Source organism: Sorex araneus, chromosome 6 (assembly GCF_027595985.1).
Source record: "Sorex araneus isolate mSorAra2 chromosome 6, mSorAra2.pri, whole genome shotgun sequence".
NCBI lineage: Eukaryota > Metazoa > Chordata > Mammalia > Eulipotyphla > Soricidae > Sorex > Sorex araneus.
Window position 1 is genome coordinate 106,538,815 of NC_073307.1, and position 26,533 is coordinate 106,565,347.

General features: G+C 49.8%; 1 protein-coding gene and 1 pseudogene across 1 annotated transcript in view; both read right to left on the minus strand.

The window, feature by feature from the left end:
* Window positions 1–1,147: 1,147 nt before the first annotated feature.
* On the minus strand, window positions 1,148–2,841 carry LOC129405574 (uncharacterized; annotated as a pseudogene).
* A 5,333-nt stretch (window positions 2,842–8,174) lies between these two features.
* The window catches only part of TRIM3 (tripartite motif containing 3), a 32,452-nt gene continuing 14,093 nt past the window's right edge, over window positions 8,175–26,533 (minus strand). The window contains exons 3-12 of the mRNA XM_055141759.1: window positions 21,096–21,327; window positions 20,702–20,853; window positions 20,381–20,561; window positions 18,845–19,577; window positions 18,616–18,719; window positions 11,067–11,234; window positions 10,737–10,905; window positions 10,434–10,504; window positions 8,867–9,007; window positions 8,175–8,747 (exon numbers count right to left, since the gene is read on the minus strand). Of these exons, the coding sequence (XP_054997734.1) occupies window positions 8,595–8,747; window positions 8,867–9,007; window positions 10,434–10,504; window positions 10,737–10,905; window positions 11,067–11,234; window positions 18,616–18,719; window positions 18,845–19,577; window positions 20,381–20,561; window positions 20,702–20,853; window positions 21,096–21,327 (2,104 nt within the window). The 3' untranslated portion in view covers window positions 8,175–8,594. The remainder of the gene's footprint in view (window positions 8,748–8,866; window positions 9,008–10,433; window positions 10,505–10,736; window positions 10,906–11,066; window positions 11,235–18,615; window positions 18,720–18,844; window positions 19,578–20,380; window positions 20,562–20,701; window positions 20,854–21,095; window positions 21,328–26,533) is intronic.

Here is a 26,533-nt window from a genome sequence, read left to right on the forward strand (position 1 = left end):
AAGGTCTTAGACACACCTTTTCTTTCCTGCAAAGGATTCTCCAACAGGAAAACAAAGATTGCCAGACTCTCGAGATCACCACATGACCAGGCCTCTGCCATGGGGTTCAGTGCCCTCTTTAGATTTACGAATGCAAGTATGCCTTGTTAGCATCCGTCCTCCTCCCCCTTTGGCTAGTGGGCAAAGATGAATTTGTTTTGCCTGGAGAGTGCCACAATTTCTACAGCAGATGCCTGACACCCACGTGCTCTCCCCTACAGGGCATCCCCGTCTGGACCTGCTCACCCCAACTTCTGGGCACTAGACCACATCTCCCAGACTCCCTCTCACTCCTTTCTTCCCTCTCAGTCTCTAAACATTATATAATCCTCCTGGGATTTCCCCCTCCCAGTGCTGAGTGACCTTTCATTAACAACCCCCTCAGCAGCTGTCTCTAGTTCCAGAACGGTAGCTCTGTGTCCTAAGATTTTACTGAGCCTGTCTGGGAAAAATGGGCGCTTTCATGCCTGAAAGTCTGTAGCGAGAGTCTGTGGTTCCTGAATGGCCATCCTGAGAGTCTGCTGGTCCTGAAAGTCCATCGTGAAGGTCTGATGGTCCAGAAGACCCTTACCAGACTCCTTGAGGAGACACAGCACATTCACTGGGAGCTGGTAACTGCACTTGCTTCTGTGTGGGGTCCCCCCTGCGGGCATCATCCTGTCCCGCAGGGAGGACCCTTCGTGGGGCTAAGGAGGGGACGCAACCAAACGAAGAGACGCAGAGCCAGAAGGAGGAGGAGAGAGAGAGAGAGTATATTCTACTGCAGTTACAATACTTATACCTCTTGGTGGGAGGGGGTGGTATGCATGCTTGGACCCCCACAGGAACAATAGTAAAAGGTTGATCAGGCATGGCCGTTGGCTAGTGAGACAAGTGGTGAAATGATAAGATCACAGGAATCCCAAGCAGCCTCCGCTTGACTAGACGATAAGAGCCAAGCTCTGTAAGATGGCTCCCTACACTTCTGAAAGCTTGCCTTGTCTTTCCCACACAGCTCAGGTCTCCTTCCAGATCTGGATCTCTCCATCCCAGTAGTGACCTCTTTTTTTTTTTTATCGTTTTTGTTTTATATTTATTTATTTATTTATTTATTTATTTATTTTTCAATGAGTTTGGTCACTGTGTGGATATGGTCTATCATGTTGAATCCCCTTCGGAACCCGGCTTGCTCGCAAGGTTGTCCTTTGTCTAGTGTCCTGCCTCTTCTATTCAGGATGACACGAGTGAACAAATCGTAGACGACAGATAGCAGGCAGATTGGGCGATAGTTGTCGATGTCGTGGATGTCTCCCTTCTTGTACAACAGAACAGTCCTACTGGTTTTCCACTGGGACGGAACCTTGCATTCAGACAGGTAGCATGTGAAGAGTCGGGCCAGTGTATTGATGAGTACTGGCAACAGATTCTTCAGGTGTTCGGGTCTGACCTTGTGCGGACCAGGTGCTGTTCATGTCTTTACCAGTGAAATGGTATGCCGGATTTCAGAAGGGAGAACCTTGGGAATGACATACCCATCTTGCGGAATTTGGTATGTGGGCAGGTGGACATGGCTGTCAAAGAGATCCGAGTAGAAGTCGTGAATAATTTTCTCCATTGCCCTCCTGGAGGATGTGATAGATCCATCGGGACGTTGGAGGGCAGTCATCTTGGTCTTGTAGTTGGCGAAGGACAGGCAAGTGTTGCGAATAATTTTCCCGGCTTCTGCTGCACTGGCCAACACTGCTGCTCTTCTCTCTTTGAGGTCTTCCTTTATCGCATCTCTCCACAGCTTTGTGAGCTCGGACGTTCGTTAGCTTGTGGTTGCCTCAGGCTCCCGCCAAACCACGTTGACGAATGAGCTCGAGACTTTTCGAAGACAGGCGTCTGTTTGTGGCTTTCTCACTCTCGGCATTCTTCGCACAGACATAGAGGTGCTGAACCAGCCGATTGTATTCCTCGTCGATGTTGTCAAGTATGGCATTTTCCCACGTTGCTGCAATAGTGCCAAAGAGCTCCCAGTTGGTACCAGGTCATTCTGGGAGTTGCCTTCTTAGACTTAAATTTTGCAGACTTTTGTCCCAGCTCTGTGAAGTAGAATTTCGCAGGAAGGAGATGGTGATCTGATCCCGTTTGGAATTTTGGGACAACAGCGACATCAGTCAGGCAAAACCTTCAATTGAATATGATGTGGTCAATTTCATTGTGGAACTGTCCACCGGGAGACTCCCATGTCCAGCGTTTAGATTCGGCCTTCTGGAACTGTGAGTTACCATGGATGGTCTTGGTCGACATGATGAATTCAGACAGTCTCTCACCCTGATCGTTTCATTCTAGGCCATGTGTCCCAATGTGGAGTTATTCGGGCGACCTTCTCGGACCTATCTTGGCATTAAAATCACCAACAATGATCTTGTAGAAGGTGTGGTCTTCTTTATAGAACTTCTCCAGTTCCATATAGAACCTCTCAATTTCTTCTTCATCGTAGTTGGAAGTTGGTGCGTAGACTATGAAGATAGAAACTGCAGGCAGTGAGCCACATCTATTCAAGCATAATCGTCCAATTCAGGTTGTTAGGCATTTGAATGAATCAATGCTCATGGCCAAGTTTGTGTTGACAAGGACACCAACACCACCAATGCCTCTGTTGTCGCATGTTCCGAGGAACAATTCTTCTCCAGTGTCAAAAATGGCGTGATGTGATTGATGTCTCCTCGTTTTGGTCAGACCAATGATGTCGTACTTGATCTTCTGCGCTTGCACCATCAGGTCCTCGATGGATGCTTCTGATGCCAGTGTCCATGCATTGAAAGTACAGACAATCATTTTAGTCTCTTGTCGAGAGTTCAAGATGCCGCTCTGTCTAACGTTCATCAACTTAAAGAAGGCCTTCGATTCTGTTGAGACTGAGGCTGTCATCGAAGCCCTGGCCAAACAGGGCGTTCAAACTCAGTATATCAAAGTCCTCCTCGAGCTGTATTGTGGATTCACCACCAGGATCTCACCATTCTACAAGGAAGTGATCATGATGTAGAGAGAGGGATGCGGCAGGGTGATACCATTTCACCGAAACTCTTCAGTGCCACCCTTGAGAACATCATGCGACAACTGGAATGGGAAGGAATGGGAGTGAAGATAGTTGGTCGCAATTACACCACCTCCGCTTCGCTGATGACATCGTTCTCATAACACCAAACATTAGCCAAGTGGCACAAATGCTGACCAACTTTGACCAGGAGTGTGAAAAGGTCGGATTGCAACTGAATCTCAACAAGATGATGTTCATGAAAAATGAACTGGTCCCTGAAGCTCCATTTGCTCTTAATGGAACGAACATCTCCGAATGCAGCAGCTATGTGTACCTGGGTCGAGAAATCAACATGAGGAACTACTTGGTGCCAGAACTGCGCAGGAGGAAGAGAGCAGCGTGGAATGCATTCAAGAGCGTCGAAGAGGTGGTTAAGAAAACGAAGAACCTCCAACTCCGGGACATCTTTTCGATCCACCATTCCTCCTACACTAACATATGCCTCAGAGACCTGGGCCCTACGCAAACAGGATGAGAATGCTATTAGGGTATCCCAAAGAGGAATCGAAAGAGCTATGCTGGGAATATCATGTCTCACTCAAGTGAGAGAGGGAATCCGGAGTTCCGACCTCCGTCGACGGTCAAGAATCAGGGATGCTGTCTCGTTTGCCAAGGCATCAAAAATCAGATGGGCCGGTCATGTAATGCGATTCAGAGACAACCGCTGGACTAGAGCTGTTACAGACTGGATTCCACAGGACGTCAGAAGACCTCGTGGCCGCCCACTAACTAGATGGTCAGATTTCTTCGTCAAATCTCTGAATGAACAATTTGAGGCTCTTCCTGTTCCTGGAGCGAGCAGATATCATTGGGCTGCACTAGCTCGAGACAGGGACAAATGGAGACATTACTGGCGCCCACTCGAGCAAATCGAAGATCAATGGGTCTACAAGTGATACAAGTGATTTATTTTTCATTGTGGGTCATACCCGGCGATGCTCAGGGGTTACTCCTGGTTCTGCACTCAGGAATTACTCCTGGCTCAGAGGACCATATGGGATGCTGGGAATTAAACCCAGGTCGGCTGTGTGCAAGGCAAATGCCCTACCTGCTGTGCTATCACTCCAGCCTGAAGTGACCTCTTTCCTGTGGTCCCTAATTATTCTGTCTACTCTAAGGTGGCTTAAGTACCACTACTGGAACCTTTCTCTTTGCTCCTGCCCCATTCCCTGCCCCCATCCCTAGGAATGACGCCAGCAGAGCCTTGCACGAAATGTGGGGCTGGAGATCAAGTTTGGAGCAAGAGCTCAGAGACAAAGAACTTTGTCTTTGGGAACCTGTCCTGTGGCTATGTTGGCCAAGCTGGCACTAGGCAATTCTTCTCAGGGGATCGAAGGCGGGGTTGGTGTGATTTTTTCCTTTTCACCTCTGGGGCTGCTTGTCCTGCGACTTGCCCCGCCCTCTAGCCTGGGCAGAGAAAGAGGTGCTCGTCCATACTTGAGCCTGAGCGCCCCCTGGAGGCCACAGGCATCAGTGCACGCCACCCCTCCCCAGAGCCAATCCCAGGAGCTTTTCCTCCCTGAAACCGGCTTTCCAGCTATCCTGACGTCTCAGCCAAATAATTAACTTATGACTTGGCACGTTTTTATTTGATAGGGGGTGTAAGATCAGCAAACGTTGAGCCACACCCAGATATGCTCAGGCTCTGGGCTCAGGGGTCATTCCTGCCAGTGTTCAGGGAAGCAACAGGGCTGAACACATGCAAGGCAAGTGCCTTGACCTTTGTACCCTGCGGCCCCCCTTTTGGCACATGTATGTTACTGGCACTGTGCTAAGTACTGATAGTACCCCAATGAGGGCTGGGAAGGCCACTCAAGTGGTAGAGCATGTCCCATAACTATCACTATATGGCTCCCAAAGCACCGCCAAGTGTGGCCCTGGTAGCCCTCAAGCAACACTGGGCCCACTTTGAATCGCCAGGTCCCCATCACCAGGGAAGCATTTCCAGGGGGATTCTACATAAAGCATCCAATATGTAGTGTAGTATTGATTCCAATTTACATATATATATATGTATAGTTGTAAAGTGGAACTTTATATATATATGTATATATATATATATATATATATATATCACTGTATCACTGTCCTCATCAATTTGCTCGAGCAGGCACCAATAATGTCTCCAGTGTGAGACTTGTTAGTGTTTTTGGCATATTGAATATGCCACAGGTAGCTTGCCAGGCTCTGCCATGCGCGCACGAGACTCTCGGTAGCTTGCAGGGCTCTCCAAGAGGGATGAAGGAATTGAACCCGGGTCAGCCACGTGCAAGGCAAATGCCCTACCCGCTGTGCTATTTCTCCAGCCCAGGAAGATATATATATATATCTCCTGAGATATTAGGTATCTTATCCAATTTCATTGTTGCCCAGTGGCCAAGAAGCCACAGCAGAGTGATTACATTTTTAGGCTGTGCTCCTTACTCTGTCAGGGGTGAGCTGATAAATGTTTAACAGCAGACTCTCTGGAAGTAAAAATACCCTGTTGTGCAACATTTGCTGATTACTATGGGGTAAATACTCCTTCCATAGCCATTTTCTAGCTACCATAAAAATATTTTCAAGATAGAGTTAGGAAGAAATGTACAGTAGGGGCTGGAGCAGTAGCACAGCAGGGAGGGCATTTGCCTTGCACGCAGTCAACCAGGTTTGATTCCCAGCATCCCATATGGTCCCCTGAGCACCGGCAAGGGTAATTCCTGAGTGCATTTGGATCCCTGGGTGTGACCAAAAAGAAAAAAATAAAATGTGCAGTAATATGTCACTATATTTTCATGAAGATACAACTGACATAAGCAATGTCAAGAGCATGAGTAGCAGAATGCAATACAATAATTAGGGAGATGATATATTTTGAATGAGCTGAGATCTCCAAGCCTGCTTGGATCCAGACTGGGCTTCTTCTGCCCAGATGCCCCATTTTCCAGTAGCTAGGCAGTCACACCTAGAGACTGCCCCTGGCACTGTGTAATACCATCAACGACCAACATCCAGAGACTATAAAACCAAGCTCCCGGAGTTTATAGCTTATAGCCTAGTTCTCCCTCTCGGAGAACGTGGCAAGCTACCGAGAGTTTCCTGCCCACATGGGAGAGCCTGGCAAACTCCCCGTGGCATATTCATATGCCAAAACCAGTAACAATGATGGGTCTCATTCCCCTGACCCTGAAAGAGCCTCCAATGCGGCACTGTTGGGAAGGATGAGTAAAGAGTGGCTGCTAAAATCTCAGGGGTAGGACGAATGGAGACATTACTGAGACTGCTCGAGAAAATTGACGATCAATGGGATGATGATGATGGTATTTTGAACATTCATTAACTTTGATTTGTAGTGTTGACTTAATTTAATTTTCAATGATGGCTAAATTTCAAAACCCAGCTGTCAATTCCTGAAAATTTCACAGTGAGCTCTATTAGCTAGTACAAACTCACTTCAGTAGCCCACTCTCCACTCTGTGGCCTTAGTGGACAGGAAACATTGTACTTCATCTGTTTTATTGACTGCATATCTTCAGCACCTACAACAGCACCTAACCACTTTATTTCTTGTACTACTCACTGCCCCCTATGCACTCTTCCAGATAGAAATTCTTTTGAAAAAACATGAATTTATTATTGGGAGGGGGTAGGTTGATTCATAAACAGTGGTTCCCAGGGCTTATTCCTAGCTCTACCTCAGGGGTCACTGTTGGCAGTGCTTGGGGAACCTTTTGCAGTGACACGTGCGTTGGCTGCATGCAAGGCAAGCACATAACTTGCTATCTATATCTCCAGTCCCTATATGAAGTATGTCTCTCCAAGTTTATACCTTTCCTCTGTTTAGTTCTCTGATCTCCATAGCCTCTTTCCAGGTCCACCAAAACATGAATACCTCAGAATCTTGGCACCTATTTTTCTCTTTTTGTTCTCTTGAGCCACAATCAGTGGTGCTCAGAGTACCACTTCGTGGCAACGATTGAACCTGGGCCTCCGGCGTGAAAACGTGCACAGCTTATGGAGCAGATCTCTCAGACCTTGATCCTGTTCTTTTGCCTGAAACCCTCCAGCTCCTCTTCCTAAGACAGCTGACTCCTATCCTATCCTCCATCCTGAAGATTGCTTTGATCAGCCCACCACCATTTAATGCCATACCATTTTATTTATTGCAGCTAATTTGATCTCTTTAACACAAATTGTCATTAAGCATCCGGTTCCTTGTGCTTCCAAGTTTGTCTCCCTTTTCAAGGTGGAAGTGGTGCCTGGAAGTTCGGGCTTGCCTTTATTCCATTGGCATAAGTCTTAAATGGTCTTTACAGATGTTCAGTTGCAGCAGAGACTGGCTGAGACAGGTAGGAAAGTTACTTCTGGTGGAAGGCTTCAACTGGAAAGACAGCACCCCTACTTTGAGGCCCCTACTGCCTGACTGAGGCCCAGCAGCCTGCTCTGACTAGCAGGGGATCCATGTGGGACATGTAAGGAAGTCCATGTTTAATGCCATTTTATTCCTCTACTACCTTTGGGTACCCTGGAAATTGTGAGAGATTCATGACCCGGAGCTTCGAACTACAAACTCATTGTTGCTGCTGGTGCTTTGCCTGGGTTTTCGCCATCATCAGAGCATTCTCAGGGAAGATCCCACTGGTGATGGGTAGCTGATGGTAGCCTGCACCATTCTGGCTAGTTTGCCATGGAATCTCCCACGCAACTTCCACCTGGGCTAGCCCCTAACCCAAGAGCTGGTTACTCAGATGTGGGCCTCAAGGACGGTTTTCAGACCAGAATCTAGTCTCTAGGCAGCTGTTGCTGGCTGTGTCTTGGCCTGGGAGACTCCCAGAACTGCTTCTTAGTCCCAGGGCAGACAGACAAGGGGCTTACTTTTTCCGCACGAGGAGAATAATTCTCACTTTCTGGGGATGGGCATTTGGAAGGTTACTTATGTTCTAAGGGTTCACTTTCTTTTATTCTCTCCAGAAGCTTCCCTAGCCAAATCGGATAGGGGCTATCCAGAATCAAGTCATCTTGCCTACTCAGCTTTCAGCCCAGGGTGAGTTCGACCCTCCCATCTCCCACCCCACAAGAAACCAATCAAATATCTTGGAGAACACATTTATTTAATATGGGGGTGGGGTATTGCTGTCTCGGTCAGTGTGTACGGGTTGGTAGGGAGACAACCAGAGGGACTTCTGTCCTGGAGTAAGAGGCTGTTGTGGCCCCAGGCTGAGGGGTGGGGAGCAGACTGAGGGCATGGGGGAGGTGTGGGAAGGGGGTAGGGTGAAGCTCTGCACACATCCTTGGGACCACAGTTCAGGCCCACCCAGTCACCAAAGCAAGAACCGAATAAATAAAGTGCAACCGTGGGGTTCGGAAACAGGAAGAGGGAGGGCCCTGGGCACACTCACGCCCACAGCCCACATTCAGTGCTGCCAGGTCTGGCCCACCTCCTGGCCAGACCCTCTTGTCCAATCACCCCTACTGTCCATCCCTCCATGAGCCAGGCAGGGCCCCTGTGCAGCTACTGGAGGTAGCGATAGGCTTTAAAACAGTGATTCCCAGCATCAGCCACCACCACGTGGCCATCTGAGGTCAGTGCCAAGCCCTGTGGGCCATACAGTGGCTCTGCAGACGTGTTGATATATGACAGGAAGGAGCCAGAGCTGTCAAATACCTAGGGAATGAGCAGAGAACGGAGGGAGAGAAGAGAGTGGGCAGATTACATATGTTGGGGTGGGGGGATGCAATTATGGGGCACAGCAGTAATCAGTAATCTCACCCCCTGCAACTCACCTGGATGCGGCTGTTGCCCCAGTCAGCCACGATGATGTTTCCATTGGAATCCACAGCTACTCCAGTGGGGGCATTGAACTGCCCATTGCCCTCGCCGTGGGAGCCAAACTTGAAGAGGAACTCTCCGTCGGCACTGTACACCTGGCAGGGGAGAGGGCTGGGGACTGGGGAGCTGGCCTCGGGCAAGGGGCAAGACCTCGGAGAGGGATGAGGTGCAGCCCCGGGCTGAGGACCCTCGTTCTGCAGAGAGAGCCTGGCTCTTCTTCCCAGGTTTCACCTCCCTCCCTCCCACTGCCCAGCCACCATCTCTGGCAGATGTCTCTTGAGCACTCCAACAGCCCAGCTTCCTTGGGAGAGTCTTTCTCCTGAGCTCTCTCTCTCAATCTGGTCACGAGTCATGCTCAACTCCACCTCCTCTGTTTGTGTGAATGAATTAACACAGTCCTCTGATTTTATCTCAAATCTATGTTCCACATATGCTCACAGCTGAGCCTTAAACAAAATGGATTTGAACTGTGAGACTCCACTTATATGCAGATTCCTTCCTTGTTTCCTTCCTTTCCTTTCCTCCCCCTTCCTTTTTCCCTTCTTCCCTATATCCCTCTCTTTTTCTCTCGTCCTCCCCTTCTCTTCCTTTTTCTTTCTTTCTTTCTTTCTTTCTTTCTTTCTTTCTTTCTTTCTTTCTTTCTTTCTTTCTTTCTTTCTTTCTTTCTTTCTTTCTTTCCTCCTTTCTTTCTTTCTCTCTTTCTTTTTTTCTTTCTTTTTCCTTCTTTCTTGTCACCCCCACCCTCCCCCCCACACATACACACACAAATGGCTTTACATTCAGATTCAAACAGCTGGGGATGTCATTTAGTTATATGGTAGATGTGGAACTCTCAGGTATATATAGACAGATTAACTACAAATGATATGGAGACTGTCTGTAGTAAACAGGGTGGGTAAGGGTCAACTGAATTGCTACTACAATAATCTAACATCATTTTTCATCTATATTACTGCAAAAAGCCCATCTTCCTCAAGTCTCAGCCCAACCTGAGTGGCCTTTTCACCTCACACACAGGACTGCATCTCCCCTTCACGCCCCGCCTGCAATCCTTCAGTGGTCCACCATAGCTCCTAGGAAGAGAGCTTCATGGGGGACTGTGCCTCACCCTCACTTGCACCACTCCCCTCTCCAAACCCAGACTGAACTGTTTATTAAACATGCCGTAAGGGTTCTTGTCCTTCTGCCTCCGTTTCCCTCAAATCTTTTTCCTCCTTTGCTACCTTTGGATAATTTTCACATGTACGTTAGCGATCAATCTCTACTGCTCCTGCTATGTCCTCACAAGTTCCTCACATTTCTCTATCACTCACCATACTACATCACATTAAAAGGTCCTGGTTACCTTTGTCTTTTCCCTATGAGACCACAGCCAAGAACACGGGGAATGTATTTGCTTTACCCATCACTATACCCCAGCATTCAGCATCGTTCCTAGAACAAATCAGCCATGCCATCAATGTTTATTGTTCAAATGATCATTCTCAGGATTGGAAAAAGGAGGTGAGGGAAGACACTGACCTTCACTGAATGGTTATGGAAATCCGTCACTACAATCTCATTCTTGTTGTTCACAGCCACAAAATGGGGCCCTGAAAACACAAAGTTGTCTCTAGGGCAGTGAGCTGAGCTATGGGGAGGACCGGGAAACATTATCTAGGATGATAATGCTGAGGTGTTAGGAGGAAGTGGAATCTGGGATGGTGACGTTAGGAGCAAAGGAGGGGCCAAGATATAGAAGGGGTTTTTTTTAGGAGCTGTGGTTATCAGGAAGCTCTTTGCAATTGGGGTACTGGAATAGATCTCTGAACTAGTCCCCGGTACCTGCAAAATGGCGGTCAGTGGCTCCCCGGCCCCCAAAACGGCCAACCAGCTTGCCATTGGGCTGGAAGGTGAAGACACAGCAAGATTTGTTGTCAACCACAATGATATGTCCATTGCGGTCTACGGCCACTCCCTTGGGGCCCATGAGGCGGCCAGCTCCAATCTTGGTCTAGAAGAAGAAGAGAGAAATCAGGGACCTTGTTCTGCCTGACAGAAAGTGCAGCAAGGCGGACTTAGGGCTGGGTTTGGACCATTCCAGCCCCTGACCACCAGGAGGTTCTGGAAAGGTCACCTCAATCAGGGGTGCAAAGTGCAGTACTGACTTCTCACCTTGAACTTGCCCTCTGGTGAAAAGATGCTGACCCAACGGTTGTCATAGTCAGCCACAATAATGTCTCCATTGGTGTCCACTGCCACACCCGTGGGACGCTGCAGCTGCCCGGGAGAGCGGCCACGGACCCCGAAGCGGAACTTGAACTGGCCTTCATTGGAGAAGACCTGGAGCAGAGGGGAAAAGGAGGGAATGGGGAGGAGGGAGAGACTGTGGGCACAGAGAAAAGGAAGCAGTGTCCTGAGGGAGGAAGCTTCATTTAGGCATTCAACTCGCATGTCCTGTCACATACTGGGTAAAGAGAAGATCAAACATAGCTGCAGACCTGGGAGGAAATGCAGTGGAGCAGCGAAAGGGATGGACACACACGGAGCCTTAGGAAAGGCTCCAAGAATAGATCTTGGAACAAAGAGCTTAAGAAGAATGCCAATGAAGGACCAAAGTTGGCCAGCAGAGGAAAGGTAGGCCTGGAGATTAGGATGCGGAGTCCAGAAGCACTGAAGACAGGTCGAGGCTGAATTGCAGGGAGAACTACCATGAGCCACAGAGGGAGTAAAGCTTTTTTTTTTTTTTTTTATTTCTGGGTCACACCTGGTGATGCTCAGGGGTTACTCCTGGCTCATGCACTCAGGAATCACTCCTGGCGGTGTTCAGGGGACCATATGGGATGCTGGGAATCAAACCCGGGTTGGCCGCAGGGAGTAAAGCTTTATTCTGGGAATATTAGGGACTCATAGAAAATGTCAAGGTAGGGAATTAACAAGATGAGATTTGCTTTTATGGAACAGTAAGAAAATAGATTGGTCTTTGTCCTTAGTTCCTGTCTTTGAGCTACTCAAACCCTTGGAATTTCCTGGACGATAGATCTTTTATCATTCACCAGGAGTTTATGCTGGTAAGATCACTTAGGGTCGGGGCCCCCTGGCAGACTCAGGGTAGGGCTGGTCACTAGAAAGACTAAGAAATTAGAGGGTGAGGCTTTCAACCAGACCCACCTTTACTCTAGGAAAGAAGGGTAGTGGGTATGCATTAAGTTCTGGAAAAACTCTTGAATAGCAAGATTTAATGAACTTCTGGGTGGGTGCCAGAAGATGGGAGACCCCAGTTCCACAGGGACCAAAACCCAGGCAGTAGGATATTCTTCCAGACCTCACCCTAGATCTTTATAGCAAACTGGTATATATAATTAAATGCTGAGGTGTTTTTTTGTTGTTGTTGCTGTTGTTTTCTTTTCTTTTCTTTCTTTAGTTCTGTGAACCGCTTTAGCAAGCTTAGCAAATAGCCTAATCCCAATGAAGTGGGGCCGGAGATGTGGGTAGACTATATTCCGTGTATGTGTGAAGTGCTGGGTTCTAATCCTGGCAATATTCTCAATGCCACTACAGGGGCTGAAGCAATAGCACAACGGGTAGGGCATTTGCCTTGCACGTGGCCAACCTGTGTTCAATTCCCAGCATCCCATATGGTCCCCTGAGCACTTCCAGGAGTAATTCCTGAGTGCAGAGCTAGGAGTAACCCCTGTGTAGCAGTGGGTGTGATCCAAAAAACGGAAAAAAAAAATCAATGCTACCACAGCAATAACAAACAGGAGGTTGTGAGACCCGAAGCCTATAGGGCAGCCTAGACTCAGGACTGGCGTTAAAAGCAGAGGCAGTCTTGTGGGACTGTGTCCAGAACATGTGTGGGTGTGACACACTGTAACTTCTGTCAGAAGTGAGTTGTTGCACTTGTAGGATAAGTCTGCCTTGGTCTGTGTCTGCTGGGAAGTAGAGAACTGCTAGGCGATATTTAAAAAAATATCACTTTGGAAGTGTAAGAAAGAGCATTCTAGCTGTAGGGAGGAGTCCAGACCGGAAGTTCACTGGCACCGTATAGGTTGGCTTGAGAAATGATGATGGCTTGAACCAGGGTATTTGTTGGAAGTAGGTGGACTCAGGAGACCACCTAGAGGAGGGGGAATCCACAAGACTTTGTAGCAGACAAGGAAAGAGTGGAGTGGAGAAGGAAATGGATAAAGATAGGTCCACTTAGGCTATAGGACTAATGGGATGGACAAGGAAACCTTTATCCTGGATCATTTTCTCCAAAGTGTGCAACACAATCATCCACCTGGGGGTGGGGGACTGCTTGGAATGCCCCTCCTATGCAGTTAGGGGAACTACCTGTTTGTTTGCTTGAAGAAGGTAGATTTCCAGGGATGGGCTGAGTGATTTTTATTTTTTCTGAAAAAGGTGTGGTGGGTCAAAGTTCAGGAAGCTCTGTTCTGACCACGGTGCACCTTCCAACCTGTCTCTCTTTCCTACCTCCTCTACCTTAGCTGTTCAAAATATTCAGGTGTTAACATTTTTTGTTGTTGTTTTGTTTGGGGGGGGGCCACACCTGGCAGTGATCAGGGCTTACTCCTGGCTCTGCACTCAGGTCGGGGCTCGGGGGGCCATATGTGATAACAGGGATCAAACCCAATCAGTCGTGTGCAAGGCAAGTGGCCTATTTTCTGTCCTCTCTCCAGCTCTGCCAACATTTTATAAAAACACTTCCTTTAATGCACCACCCTGCTTACGTTTAAGCCTTCCTGCTTCTTCCTCAGAGCCAAAACATCAGTCTCTGCATAAGTCTCACACTGGGCTTTGTTAAAGGCCTTAGGGACGAGTGATGAGTGAGAGCCCTGAGCAGCCTTGGGGAACTCATGTTCTGGGCCTTCATTTTGCTCTTGAGTCTGGGCCTGTTCCCCTCTTAGCCGACTGGGCTGTCACCCAGCTAACTGTCACAGCCCCTAGGTTCTCCCGTAGGATCCTGGGCTAGGAAAGCATGAGGAGGACGTATCGCTGTGAGAGGGACTGACCGGTACCACAGGGCTGCAGAGAGAGCTCAAAGGCTGGAGCATACGCTTTGTATATGGGGAGCCTGTGGTTGATCTCGTCATTGCCTGATCCTTCAAACACCACTGGAAGCAACAGGCTCAGTAACAAGCCAGGAGAAATTCTCAGTATTGCCAGGTGTGGCCCCAACTTCCCCTCCCCCCCCAAACGAAATAAAACAAACAGTAGCACAGCACACGTTTAGAGTGACAGAATGTGTCTGCCTCCTGCAGTCTGTGCAGCTCCACACTAACAAGGCTTTCAGGGGTGGGGAGGATTTTATTCCTCCCATGCCATCCTATTCTCTCTCTTACCCACCATTAATTCAAACTCTTTCTTTGAGTGTCAGAATATTCCAGGACACTTCTTCAGAAAAGTCTTTAGTGACCAACTGCACCCCTGAACCAACACATACAGAGATCTCTACAATATACGTTTTCGGAGGAAGGGATGCTACACCTAATAGTGCTCAGGGCTGACTCCTGCCTCTGCACTCAGGAATCACTCTTGGGGGTGCTTGGAGGACCATACAGGGTTCTGGGGATTAAATCCAAGTGGGCCACAAGCAAAACAAGTGCTTTCCCTACTGTACTATCCCCCTGGATCCTCTGCAATAAACATTTTCTAGCCCTTCATGGACTGGAGCGATAGCACAGCAGGTAGGGTGCTTGCCTTACACACGGCCGACCCGAGTTCAATTCCTTTGTTCCTCTCGGAGAGCCCTGCAAGCTACGGAGAGTATCCCGCCCGCACAGCAGAGCCTGGCAAGCTACCCATGGCATTCGATATGCCAAGAACAGTAACAAGTTTCACAATGGAGACGTTACTGGTGCCACTACAGCTCTTTTCATAACAGTCACTCCTGTAACTAAATATCTGTTTGTCCCATTCTCAGGGATTTAAACTGAAGTGGGATAGAAACTTGGTTTTGCTGCTGCATTTGTAGCACTGGTACAGCAAAAGACACAGAGCAGGCATTTAACAAACAGCTTAATGCCTCAGCTCAATCTCAGCCCAAACTAGACAAGACCTTTTTGATACCACACAGCTATTTCTAACTCAACATGTGCAAAAGTGAAGTCGAGTGAAGTCACCAATTTATACAAATGCCCGTTCCTGAATGGCAATATCACGTACCCAGGGCACGAGGCACACGCATTCCTGACGCTCCTCTCCCTTGATTGATGGTTCATCAAAACCTGTGATTTTTGTTTCCTGACTGTCTGAAGGCACTCTAGTTTGGCCTTGAACACATTTCCTCTATTTTTTTGGTTTGTTTTGTGTCTGTGTGTGTGTGGGGAGGGGGCGGCACATCCAGCGGTGCTCAGGGTTCACTCCTGGCAGTGCTCAGGGACCATGAGTGCTAGAGATTGAACCCAGGCTGGCCATGTGCAAAGCAAATGCTCTACCCGCTGCACCTTTGCTCTGGCTCTCCCAACTTTTCCTTTTGATTAAGTATGGAAAGTACCAAAATCAAAGGCTAACAAGAGAGAGTTCAGGGCAGAATGTAATTAAAATTCTGCCTGGAGAAAATTAGGAACTCATTTCTGCTGAAGAGATGATAAAGGTACTAGACCGAGACAATTATATAAGGGGATATATAATCATTATATATCATTAATCATTATATATAATAATATATATAATAATCATTCATTAAAAATTTTTTTTTTTTTTTAGCTTTTTGGGTCACACTTGGCAATGCACAGGGCTGATTCCTGGCTGTGCACTCAGGAATTACTCCTGGCGGTGCTCAGGGGATCATATGGGATGCTGGGATTTGAACCAGGGCCAGCTGTGTGCAAGGCAAACGCCCTACCAGCTGTGCTATCGCTCCAGCCACCCCCCCAAATTTTTTTTTTGCTTTTGGGGTCACAGCCGGCGATGCTCAGGGGTTACTCCTGGCTTATGCACTCAGGAATTACTCCTGGTGGTGCTCAGGGGACCATATGGGATGCTGGGAATAGAACCCAGGTCTGCCGCGTACAGACAAACACCCTACCTGCTGTGCTACTGCTTCAGCCCCTCAAAAAATTTTTTTTAAATGTTTGTTTCCTCTCTTCTGCCAGCAGATATTGATTCAGCACAATAAAGAGATCCACCTCAGCTATCACCATACATGCGTGCAAAGGCTCACAAGAGCCCAAATCCCCATGAATTGAGAGGGAGGCTCATAACTGCACATCTAGGAGCCTAGCACACCGCAAGTCTGAGGCCTGCCAAGGAAGAGAAGCAGAAACTCTGCTGGGTAATTTTAGTTGGAATGAATGTGGACAGGAGGAGGAACCCAAGGAGCACTGTAGGAGGCTCGGGTATGGGAAAGGGGCGTCCTGGACCTTCCTTTCAAATCTCTACCAGAAACCATACCCAGCTCTTTCTGAAGACTGGGTGCCACCCATCTTTTGGCATGTGGAAGCACCTCTGGGCACACCAGAAAAATATCCCCCAAATTTAAACTTAAGTGTCAAAAACATCCCTGATATTGGGAGAGGAAAGGAAACGGAGAGGGGATGTGACTGAGTCGGGCCTCAGCTGCACGCTGTTCCACTGACACCCCCTCTTCATGCAGGCTATTCCCAAACCCCCCTGCAGCACACACCTCCCCCTCCATTCTCTGCTCTTGGGAAGGAGGCAGGAATGCAGGCTGCTGACCAGAAACTAATCATGGCAGAGATGGCAGACCTGGGGCTGGAGCAATAGCACAGCGTGGAGGGCGTTTGCCTTGCACGAGACCAACCTGGGTTCGAATTCCAGCATCCCATATGGTCCCCTGAGCACCGCCAGGAGTAATTCCTGGGCACAGAGCCAGGAGTAACCCCTGTGCATCGCCGGATGTGACCCAAAAAGCAAAACAAAACAAAACAATAGAGATGGCAGACCTTTGTCAGAGTTGGATCTGTGACAGACCTTTGTCAAAATTGGATCTGTGACCAGATAGTCTGACAGAATTGAGAAGAAATTTAAATTTAGTTTTGCTTGTTTGTTTGGGGTCCACACCGGTGGTGCTTAGGGTTTATTCCTTGCTCTTCACTCAGGAATAGCTCCTGGTGGCGCCGTGGACCATAGGTGGTGCCCAGGATCAAACCCATGTTGGCCACAATGCAGGGCAAATGCCCTACGAACTATACTATCTCTCTAGCCCTGAAATTTAAATTTATGGGTGTTATGAAGAATGGATCTTTAGGGGAAATTTTGCCTTTTGTAAAACGATAAAAGAACTGAAGAACTGAAGTGCATAATAGCGAGAAACCATTCAGTGCAGTGTAAAATTAAAATTCCATAGCAGCCTCTCCAAAGGCATTTACAATGGGGCCTCAGCTCTTCCCCTCCTAACAGGAGCCTTCCTCCTGCCCTGCTGGGATCTTCTAGTTCCCTGAACACCTCCCCCCAAGCCCCCCACCATTTCCCACCTCCTGGCTTTTGTTTACCATCTCCACCTGGGCAATGTTATTTTTAACAATAGCTAACATTAGAGGGCTCTCTAGGTGTCAGGCAAGGTACATTAATTACATCTCCAATGTGCCCCGCAATCTCGAGGTATTGTTTTCCTGATTGTACACCTGAACTGAAGCTCAGAGGGGTCACGTGACTTGTCAGTAAGTGGCAGAGCTGGGATTCAAGCCCAGGTATCTGGTTTCAAAGCCTGAGCTTTTAACTGTTCCAGGATGCCTATCATACAGGTACCTAATTCCAAGTTGCAGTCTCCCTAAAGGGGCTGGAGAAAGAAAAAACACGTCGGTTTTTTTTTTTGGGGGGGGCTTTAGGGAGCTGGAAATGTAGAAGAGGCCACATCCATTCATGTGGCACGTGGCACATGGTTTAATCAGGTGTGTGGGGTAATGGGAGGGCAAGGGGGGTGAGGAGGAACTTCCTGTGAGTGGGCACAACAATCTACTCACTAAAAGGCACCAGTTTTCACAAGGCACTCCATTGTTCTGACAACTGGATGTTTGCAGGGACCAGAGCAAACAAGACACAATCTGGAGCCAGGCAGGCAGGAATGCTGGGAGATAGAAGAGGGAAGAAAGAGCCTGTGGCTTGATCGCAGGGGTGGGGGAAGGATGAGAGCCAGGTGGAGGCTTAAGTGCCTGCAGAGGGTGAGGAAGAATGAACCAGATCCATGTGGGCCCAGGAGCTGGTCTGGGAGGTAGAGGCAATAAACACCACAGACCCGGCTGTCGGGGACTGTGCTGCGCAGTGTCCCGGCCGGAGGGAGTGGGGTGGCAAGCAGATGGGTAACTGGCAGGGCTGACTCACTGCTCTTTAAGCAACGGTACTATCTGTAGGTTGCATTTTTCAGGAGGTGACCAAAGCACTCCGTGTTTCCCCCAGGGAAAAGGCTGTAGTTCCAGAACCTCTTTTAAAAGTAAGGGCCCTGTGGGGGCCAGAGTGATAGCACAGCGGGTAGGGCGTTTGCCTTGCACACGGCCGACCGGGGTTCGATTCCCAGCATCCCATATGGTCCTCCAGCATCGGCGGGAGTAATTCCTGACTGCAGAGCCAGGAGTAATCCCTGTGCATTGCTGGGTGTGACCCGAAAAGCAAAATAAATAAATAAAAGTAAGGGCCCTGAAGGCTGGTCTGGAAGTTTCTCAGGGGGCCACGGAGCCCCGCACGATGATGATTCAGTGCTCCTCGTAGCTCCAGGATGAGGCCCCTTCACACAGAGGGGGCACACAGCGCCACTTACCTGGATACATTGGTTGTTGCTGTCGGCTACGACTATGCGGCCGCTGCTAGCCGCGGACACACCCTGTAGATTGGTGAATTCACCCTTCTCCCTGCCACGACTGCCTGTGGGGAGACGGGAAGGGAGAGAAACGGCGGGACTCACACGGGTCATCAGCACTGCCCTCCCGTCCCTGCCACTGACCCCCAGGACCCCGAGAGGCAGGCATCCCCCCGTTGGCCCTCTGTACCAACGCGGAACACGAGCTCATCCTCAATAGGGTTGTCCTTGCGTTTGCCGCCTGTGCTGTACATGGAGCTGGGCCTGCGCACGGCCTTCTGCCGCACGTGGCTGCCGGGGCCCCCCGGGGACTTGACCCGGCGCTTGACGTCATCTGGGGAGGGTGGCAGGTCCCCGGGACGCAGGGCACGCACGCGGAAGGGGCTGCCGCGCACCGGCTGCCCGTAGAGCAGCACGGAGAGGAGCAGCTCGCCCTCGGCGCGCGCCGTGTACACCAGCTCGTACGTGCCGTTCTTGTGGTCCACCACGGGCACGGGCAGGCGCGCGCCGTCGGGGCCGGTGATCTCGGCTCGCAGCTCCGCGCTGCCCGTGCGCACCAGCCGCCCGTCCTTGTCTTTGGTCGTGACGGTGAGCGAAGCGGGCTGGCCCACGAGCGCCTGGCGCAGGCCCTCGCCCGTGGCCACCGTCTCGTGCGCCGTGGCGCTCGTCGTGAGCAGGGCGCCCAGGTTGAGCACCGAGCGCCGCAGCCCGTCCACCTCGAGGACCAGTTCCAGCTGCGCGTTCTCGTGGGGCCGCTCGGGGAAGGCCTGCGCCGCCAGCGCCGCCAGCCGCTCGCGCATGTGCTTGCGCACCAGCAGCACCTCCGGGGCCGAGCCCAGGCGCAGCGCCTGCTCCGCGAAGCTGCAGCTGCTGCCGATGTGCTCCTGTCCCTGGCGCAGGGTGTCGAGCTGGGTCTGCAAAACCTGGGGAGGGCACAGGAGAGCGCTGGTGGGGAGGAGGGGGGAGAGGGGGCGGACTGGCACAGCGGGCAGTCTCCGATTCCCATGTCACTCACTGGTGTATGGCATGGTGGAAATGACAGGTGTGAGGACCAGGGCCCTGATGCTGAGGCACCTATTGTACTGTGTCAGGAGACACAATATGTTTTTGTTTTGAGGGGATCGCCAGGCTTACTCCTGGCTCTGCACTCAACAATCACTCCTGGCAGGCTCGGGGACCATATGGGATGCTGGGCATCCAACTTGGGTCAGCGACATGCAAGGCAAATGCCCTACCCACTGCACTATTCCTATAGTTCCGGGAGACACAGTACGGAGTAAAGAAAGCATGCATGCACATGTGTGTGTGTGTGTGTGTGTGTGTGTGTGTGTGTGTGTGTGATGTAGGGGAAGTGTGGAGGAAACAGGTCTATAAACTAGAGAGAGGGGGGAGAGAGAGAGAGTGTATGTGTGTGTCTGTGTGTAAGAGAGATATAGGGGAAGTGTGGAGGCAACAGGTATGAAGGAGAGGGGGGAGAGTCTAGAAGTGTGGAGGCAACAGGTCTGTGAACTAGAGAGAAAGTGTGTGAAAGACATAGGGGAAGTGTGGAGGCAACAGGTTTATGAGTGAGAGAGAAAAAGTGTGTGTGTGTGTGTGTGTGTGTGTGTGTGTGTGTGTAAGAGAGAGATGTAGGGGAAGTGTGGAGGCAACAGGTCTATGAACAAGGGAGGGGGGGCAGGGGAAGTATCTCCTGGTAGAAGGCAGTGGGAAGGGACAGGAGACGCACCTTCTGCTTGGCCCCACAGATGGCCTCCAGGTCGCTGACCAGGGCCTGCTTGCGCTGCTGCAGTGCTTGTTCCAGGTCCTCGAAGGCGGCGCTGATCTGGGCCAAGGCCTCTGCCTTGCGCTCCTGCAGCTGCTGGCTGATGCCCCCCACCAAGGCGATGGCGGCCGACAGCTGCGGCAGTCTGGGGCAGAAAAGTGTCTCACCGGGGCGTGCTGGACCCGGTGGCTGCCCCCTGCCCTAGGAGGAGCTCCTCCTTCCAGACTCCCCAGAGGCCCCGTCCTCCCCCGAGGCCCTCTTCCCTAGGGCGGGCGAGGTGCTTACCGGCCTCGCACGGCCTCGAGCTGCCGCTGTAGGGCTGACTTGTGCTGCTCCACCACGTCCCGCAGCAGCACCGTGCCGTGCTCCCGGTGCTCCCCCGCGCGACACTCCCCACACATGGCCGTCTCGCAGGCCTCACAGTAGAACTCCATCGTCTGATGGCATAAGGTCCCCCGTCAGGGAGGGATGAGACGCCGCACTTCATCGCCCCCTCCTGCCCCCTTTGGCCCTGTTTGCCCACGCGCCTCCTTCCGGGTGCGCCCCATTCCCAGACCCCTTATCCCGAGATTCACCCTCTGCCCGCCCCCCACCACCACCCCAACACCTCACCCCCTCCCCCAGCCGCTCCGCTGCCTCCTCCCCAAGTCCTGGCCTCACTGGGCCTGCTTGGGCCCACCTTGCCTTCATGGTTGGGGCAGGAGAGGGGGCGGCCAGCCACCGCGCTGAGGGGATGGGGGTCCTCGGGGTCGTGAGCCCCATCAGGTGCCTGCTGCATGGCCTCCATGAGGCTGCTGATAAAGAAGTTGTTCTGCAGCGCCGAGACGCCCTGCTCAGGGAGGATGGAGGTCTGCCGACACACGGGACAGGACAGCGTCAGGCTCTGGGCAGGGATATAGTTCTGGAGGCATCTGTGGGGGAGGGGGCGAAGTCAAGGCCAGGCAAGGGCAGGGTGATGTCAGGCCCCCCATGGTGCGGAGCCTTCTCCTCTTGTCCAGGCCCTCTTGAGTGGCACGTATGTCTCACCAGGCCAGCAGGCATAAAAGGGTTCACAGCTGAGGAGAAACACGTCCCCCACTGCTCTGGGGAGAACAGACAGGTCCGCATTCCTCCCGAGGTGCACACACAGGTTCACAGTGTTTACGAACCCTTCTCACAGAAAAGGGGCACCTCGCCCCTCCTTCGTGAATACATTAAACATTTACCACCTGCCTACTTATGCTCAACTTGTGCCAAGTTCTGGGGATACAAAGATAACGCATAGTGCTTACCTGTGAAGTGCATATAGTCTACAGAACATAGTTTAGGGAATAGAGCTTATGGAACAATACAGCTTAATCTATTTACAAAATAGTTTACAGATATCATGTAATTAAAGAATCATGATTAAAGGTGTAGGTCTTGGAGTTAGATTGCATTTAATTTCCAAGTCAGTCCCTTACTGTCCTGCGTGATCCCTGACAAGTGACTTAACTTTTAATTTTTTTTTTCTTTTGGGGTCATACCTGGCAATGCTCAAGGGTTACTCTTAGTTCTGTACTCAGGAATTACTTCTAGAGGTAGTCAGGGGATCATATGGGCTGCTGAGGATAGAACCTGGGTCCGTCGCATATAAGGCCCTATCTCCTGTACTATCGTTCCAGCCCAACTTTTAATTTTTGGGGGGTATACGGGAGTGGTGGTTGAGGCCACACCCAGCAGTGCGTAGGGCTTACTCTTCATTCTGTGCTCGGGGATCACTTCTAGTAGTGCTTGGGGGACCACATGTGGTGCTGAGGATCAAACCTGGACTGCTGCATGCAAGGCTAGCCACTGTACTCAGTCTCAAGTGACTTAACTTTTATGAGCCAAGGATCCTTTGTAGGATGGAAACATTACAGGTGGCAAACATGGTGTTGGAGGCCTAAATGTAGAGTGCTTACATCCCTAATTCAGAAAAGCACTCTACCTCGTAGGCAACTGGTATTATCATTAATATGAGGAATGCAATAAATATAGTAATAAAGGGGGAGTAGGTGGCCAGAAAAGGCTTCAGAGGAGGTGATGCCAGCTAAATCTTTACGAATCAATGTTAATCTAAGAAAGGTGCATACATGCAAGGGTTCACAGCAGAGGAGAAACAGCCCCAAGTGCAAGGAAGAAGGGTTTTGCAGATACAGAAGGCAACTAGAAACAGCATGAGGTGGGCAAGGAGTTAAAAACGATCCAGTATGACTAAAGACAAAGTTACAAGGCAAGGATTTAGGGTAACAGGAGTCTGGAAAGAGATGCAGGAACCCCATCAAGGAGTTAGAAAGGATCTCCACAGGCACGGGGAGCAATGGAAGTACAGTACATCCAAGTTGACATCTTACCAAGCTCCTCTGAACTGCCTCTGCATTAGGACATAAGGAGACAGAAGACAGGTGCTGTGTTTGCAGAGACCAGGGCAGATAAGACACATTCTGGAGCCAGGCAGGTTTGTTGTAAGAGAGCAGGGGTTGCATCATCATTGTCATGATCCAGTTACCATTTTGTAAGCAGTGTTTGTCAGGTGCTATGCTTTGCATTTTTATGCTAACATACTTGGAAAGGATAAAGGGTTCAAGGTTTGTTTAGTCAGGGAACACTGGAATCCGGACTCAAATCCAAGGCAAAAACATGTGCTGAGCCAAGATACACTTTCTAATAGTCAAGGCAAGAAGCGGGGAAGTCCTAAATTTAGGCAATATCAATATGAACTGAAATGGAACAGGTTTGTTTTGTTCTGTTTTAGGGCCATAACCAACTGTGCTCTGGGGATCATGCAGCGCTGGGGGTTGAACCTGGACTTCCTTCATGCAAAGTATGTGCTCAGCCCAAAGAGTTATCTCTCCAGTCCAAGATGAACAGATTAAGAAGTATTTATGAAGCAGAGTTGGTAGGAATGTCTTCTAATTAAATATGTAGAATGAGAGCTGGTTTAATGCCAGATTCCTAGCTTAGATAACGGCATGGAGAACAATAACATTAAATGAGAAACACAGCAAAAGGAATGGTTAGGGGCCAGAGCAATGGTACTGAGTACTGGTAGTACTACTGATAGTACTGGTAGGGTGCTGGCTCTGCATGTGACTAACCTGGGTTGGATTCCCGGCATCCCATATGGTCCTCCAACCACAGCCAGGAGTGATTCCTGAGTGCAGAGCCAGGATTAAACCCTGAGTACCACCACTGAATGTGGCCCCCAAACAAACAAAAAAATGAAGAAGAAAAAATGGCTATAGGGAAGTTCAGACTTCACTGATTTTACTGTAACGTTGGGGTCACCAGGTAGTAAACACCAGCTGACAGTTGGGGAGACAGAAGACTAGAGAACACAACCAGGCAAGATCTCCACATTAAGGGAATAGTAGAGCACCCCCAACAACACTGAAGCAAAGAGGAAAAGGGTGGCAGGAGAGACCAGGGCAGGGCAGCCAAGTGAGTAGTGACATTCCAGAAGGAGGAACTGAATAGTGAGCTGTGTCAAAACAGCTTAGGAGTCAGGGAACATAAGGACTCAAAGATGCCCACTGAACCTGGCAAAAGCGAAAGCATTTCACCAGGAATACAGAGTGAATGGGCCTGTGGGAATTGGAGTGCTTGACTGCTGTTAAGTTGAAAGTGAATGTGAGCTGGAAGTTTGAATGAGATGAGAGCTGAAGGATTAGGTGGCAGCTGGGTTGAGGGGGTGGGCAGGGGACAGCAGCGAGCTCCTGCCTGTTCGTGATGGAGCCTTGAGTATGTTTAGAAACTGAGGGGGCAGCAGAAAGGTGGACTCGACCAGAAGGATAGAACCAAACCTCAGCATTGGAAGACTGGCAAGGGCGACTTGAAAGGAAAAGCACACGCCATTCTCTGCAGGGAAGGAACACTGCACTGTAGCACTGTCATCTCATTGTTCATAGATTTGCTCGAGCGGGCACCAGTAATGTCTCCATTGTGAGACTTGTTGTTACTGTTTTCGGCATATTGAATACGCCACAGGTACCTTGCCAGGCTCTGCCATGTGGGCGGGATGCTCTTGGTAGCTTGCCGGGCTCTCTGAGAGGGGTGGAGGAATCGAACCTGGGTCGGCCACGTGCAAGGCAAACACCCTATCCACTGTGCTATCGCCCCAGTCCAGGGAAGGAAACAGAGGGGCAAATGGATAGGGGCACAGGGAGTCAAGTTAGAGGGTGCCCCTTGCCTCGGGCAAGATCAGCAGCTGAGCTGGAGCAGGATCAGGAGGACAGTAAGGGCCGGGATTAGTCACTGAGGGGGAGGAAAAGGAAGTTTACTACATCAGGCTGTGGGCAGTTGGGTTTGGAAACCACAGATTTGTAGAGGGGGAAATCATCTGCATTGTGCAAAATCCCATATCCTCATTATGTTCTCTTCATATTCTGTACACCTCTTGGTCCGAGTGAATTCCCTTTTAATTATTTAACAAACACAATGTGCCAGGCACGATTCTAAGTGCTGCACAAATATTAACTTATTTCACTGTGACCTAGTTTTCCATATAGTCCTTTCAAGTAGAGAATGATCTCTCTCTCTTTTTTTTTTTTTTTTGGCATCATACTCCACATTCCCTAAGGCCAGAAGTTGGGGTCAAGTCCTCCTCGTCCCCAACTGGAACATTTCTATTCTTCAGCAACTTGGAAGCTCATACCTTTGCTCTCCACACCCTCCCGGCTCCCCCCTGAATGGCTGCTTCCTCATTCAGCCAAAGCCTCCTCTGGTTCATTCTCTTCTTCTTTTACTGCCAGGCACACACCCACACTCTCCTGCTATCCGTGGCTCGCCATCCACAAGGCGACCAATCTACCGCCACGATCTTGCAGTTCCCTGACTGTATTCCTGGTGATCTTTTTCACGACTTCACCTCTGCTGTCCGCTGCGATGTTGCCCACCACCTACCGTCTCATCACTCGTCACTGCAGCAGCTCAGGACCTTGCATTTCAGCCTTTTCACTGCATGCCCTGCAGCTCTCCCCACTCCATGCATCTGCCACTTCCCTGCAGTACACCTCGAAAGGCGTCAAGACCTCCTTCCTGTTTGCTGCGCATACCTAGCTTACAGTTGTTTCCCAAATTGTTTCCTCTTTTTAATTCTTACTCCTTTGTGATCCATTGGCCACAGCACAGCCGGAGTGAGCTTTGAAACATCTAAATCACAACATGTTACTTCCCTGCTTGAAACAAAACTCTCCAGTACTTCCACACTGCATTCAGGAGAGAATCCAAACATTTTCCTAAACCACCCAGCTCTCCAGAGAGCTGTGTTGAATTTCAGGTCTTACTTAGACCACTTTCCTCCTCATTCCAAGACTTCCGCTTCATTTGTTCTCTGAACATGTCCCCTGACTTCCTTAACTTTCCTTAAGGTCTCTGCAAGGGGTTGTCCTGTTGCCTGAACAATGTGCACATCTCTGTCCCCTATCTCTGGTTTCAGGTGAAATGTCACCTCCTCTGAGAAGCCTTCCTTGATAACTCTAAATCCATCATGGGTACTCGCTGTTTCTTTCTTTCCTTTCTTTGTGGGGTAAGGTTGGGGGTGGGGACTCAGTGGTGCTGGAGCAACTCCTGCACCACTGAGTCCCCTGCTCAGATGCCACATAACACCAGGAATCCAAACAAGGTCAGCATATAAGTGGAAAGCATCCTAACTCCTGTACTGTCTCTCCAGCCCTATTTCTTGGAAAACTTTAACACAGATGTGAATCTCCTGTTTATTTGCTTACTTACTGTCAGTCACAGCTCACTAGAACACAAGTTCTCCAGGAGCAGGGAGTAAGGAATGAATGGATGAGAAGCAGTTGAGGGTGAAGGCTCTGCAGTTAAACCTGGATTCAGATCTCAGCTATTTACTTGCTGTGGAAATTTGGAATCACTTCTTTCTGACTCTGAATCCTAGATTCTTCCTCTTTAAACTGGGGATAATGGTGGTGGGATTGGTGTTGGAATATTGAATGTAATAAATTATTGCGAACAACTTTATAAAACTTAAGTTAAATTTTAAAAATGGGGATAAAAAAGTATCTAATGTGGGGGCCGGAGCGATAGCACAGCGGGTAAGGTGTTTGCCTTGCATGCGGCTGACCCGGGTTCAATCCCCGGCATCCCATATGGTCC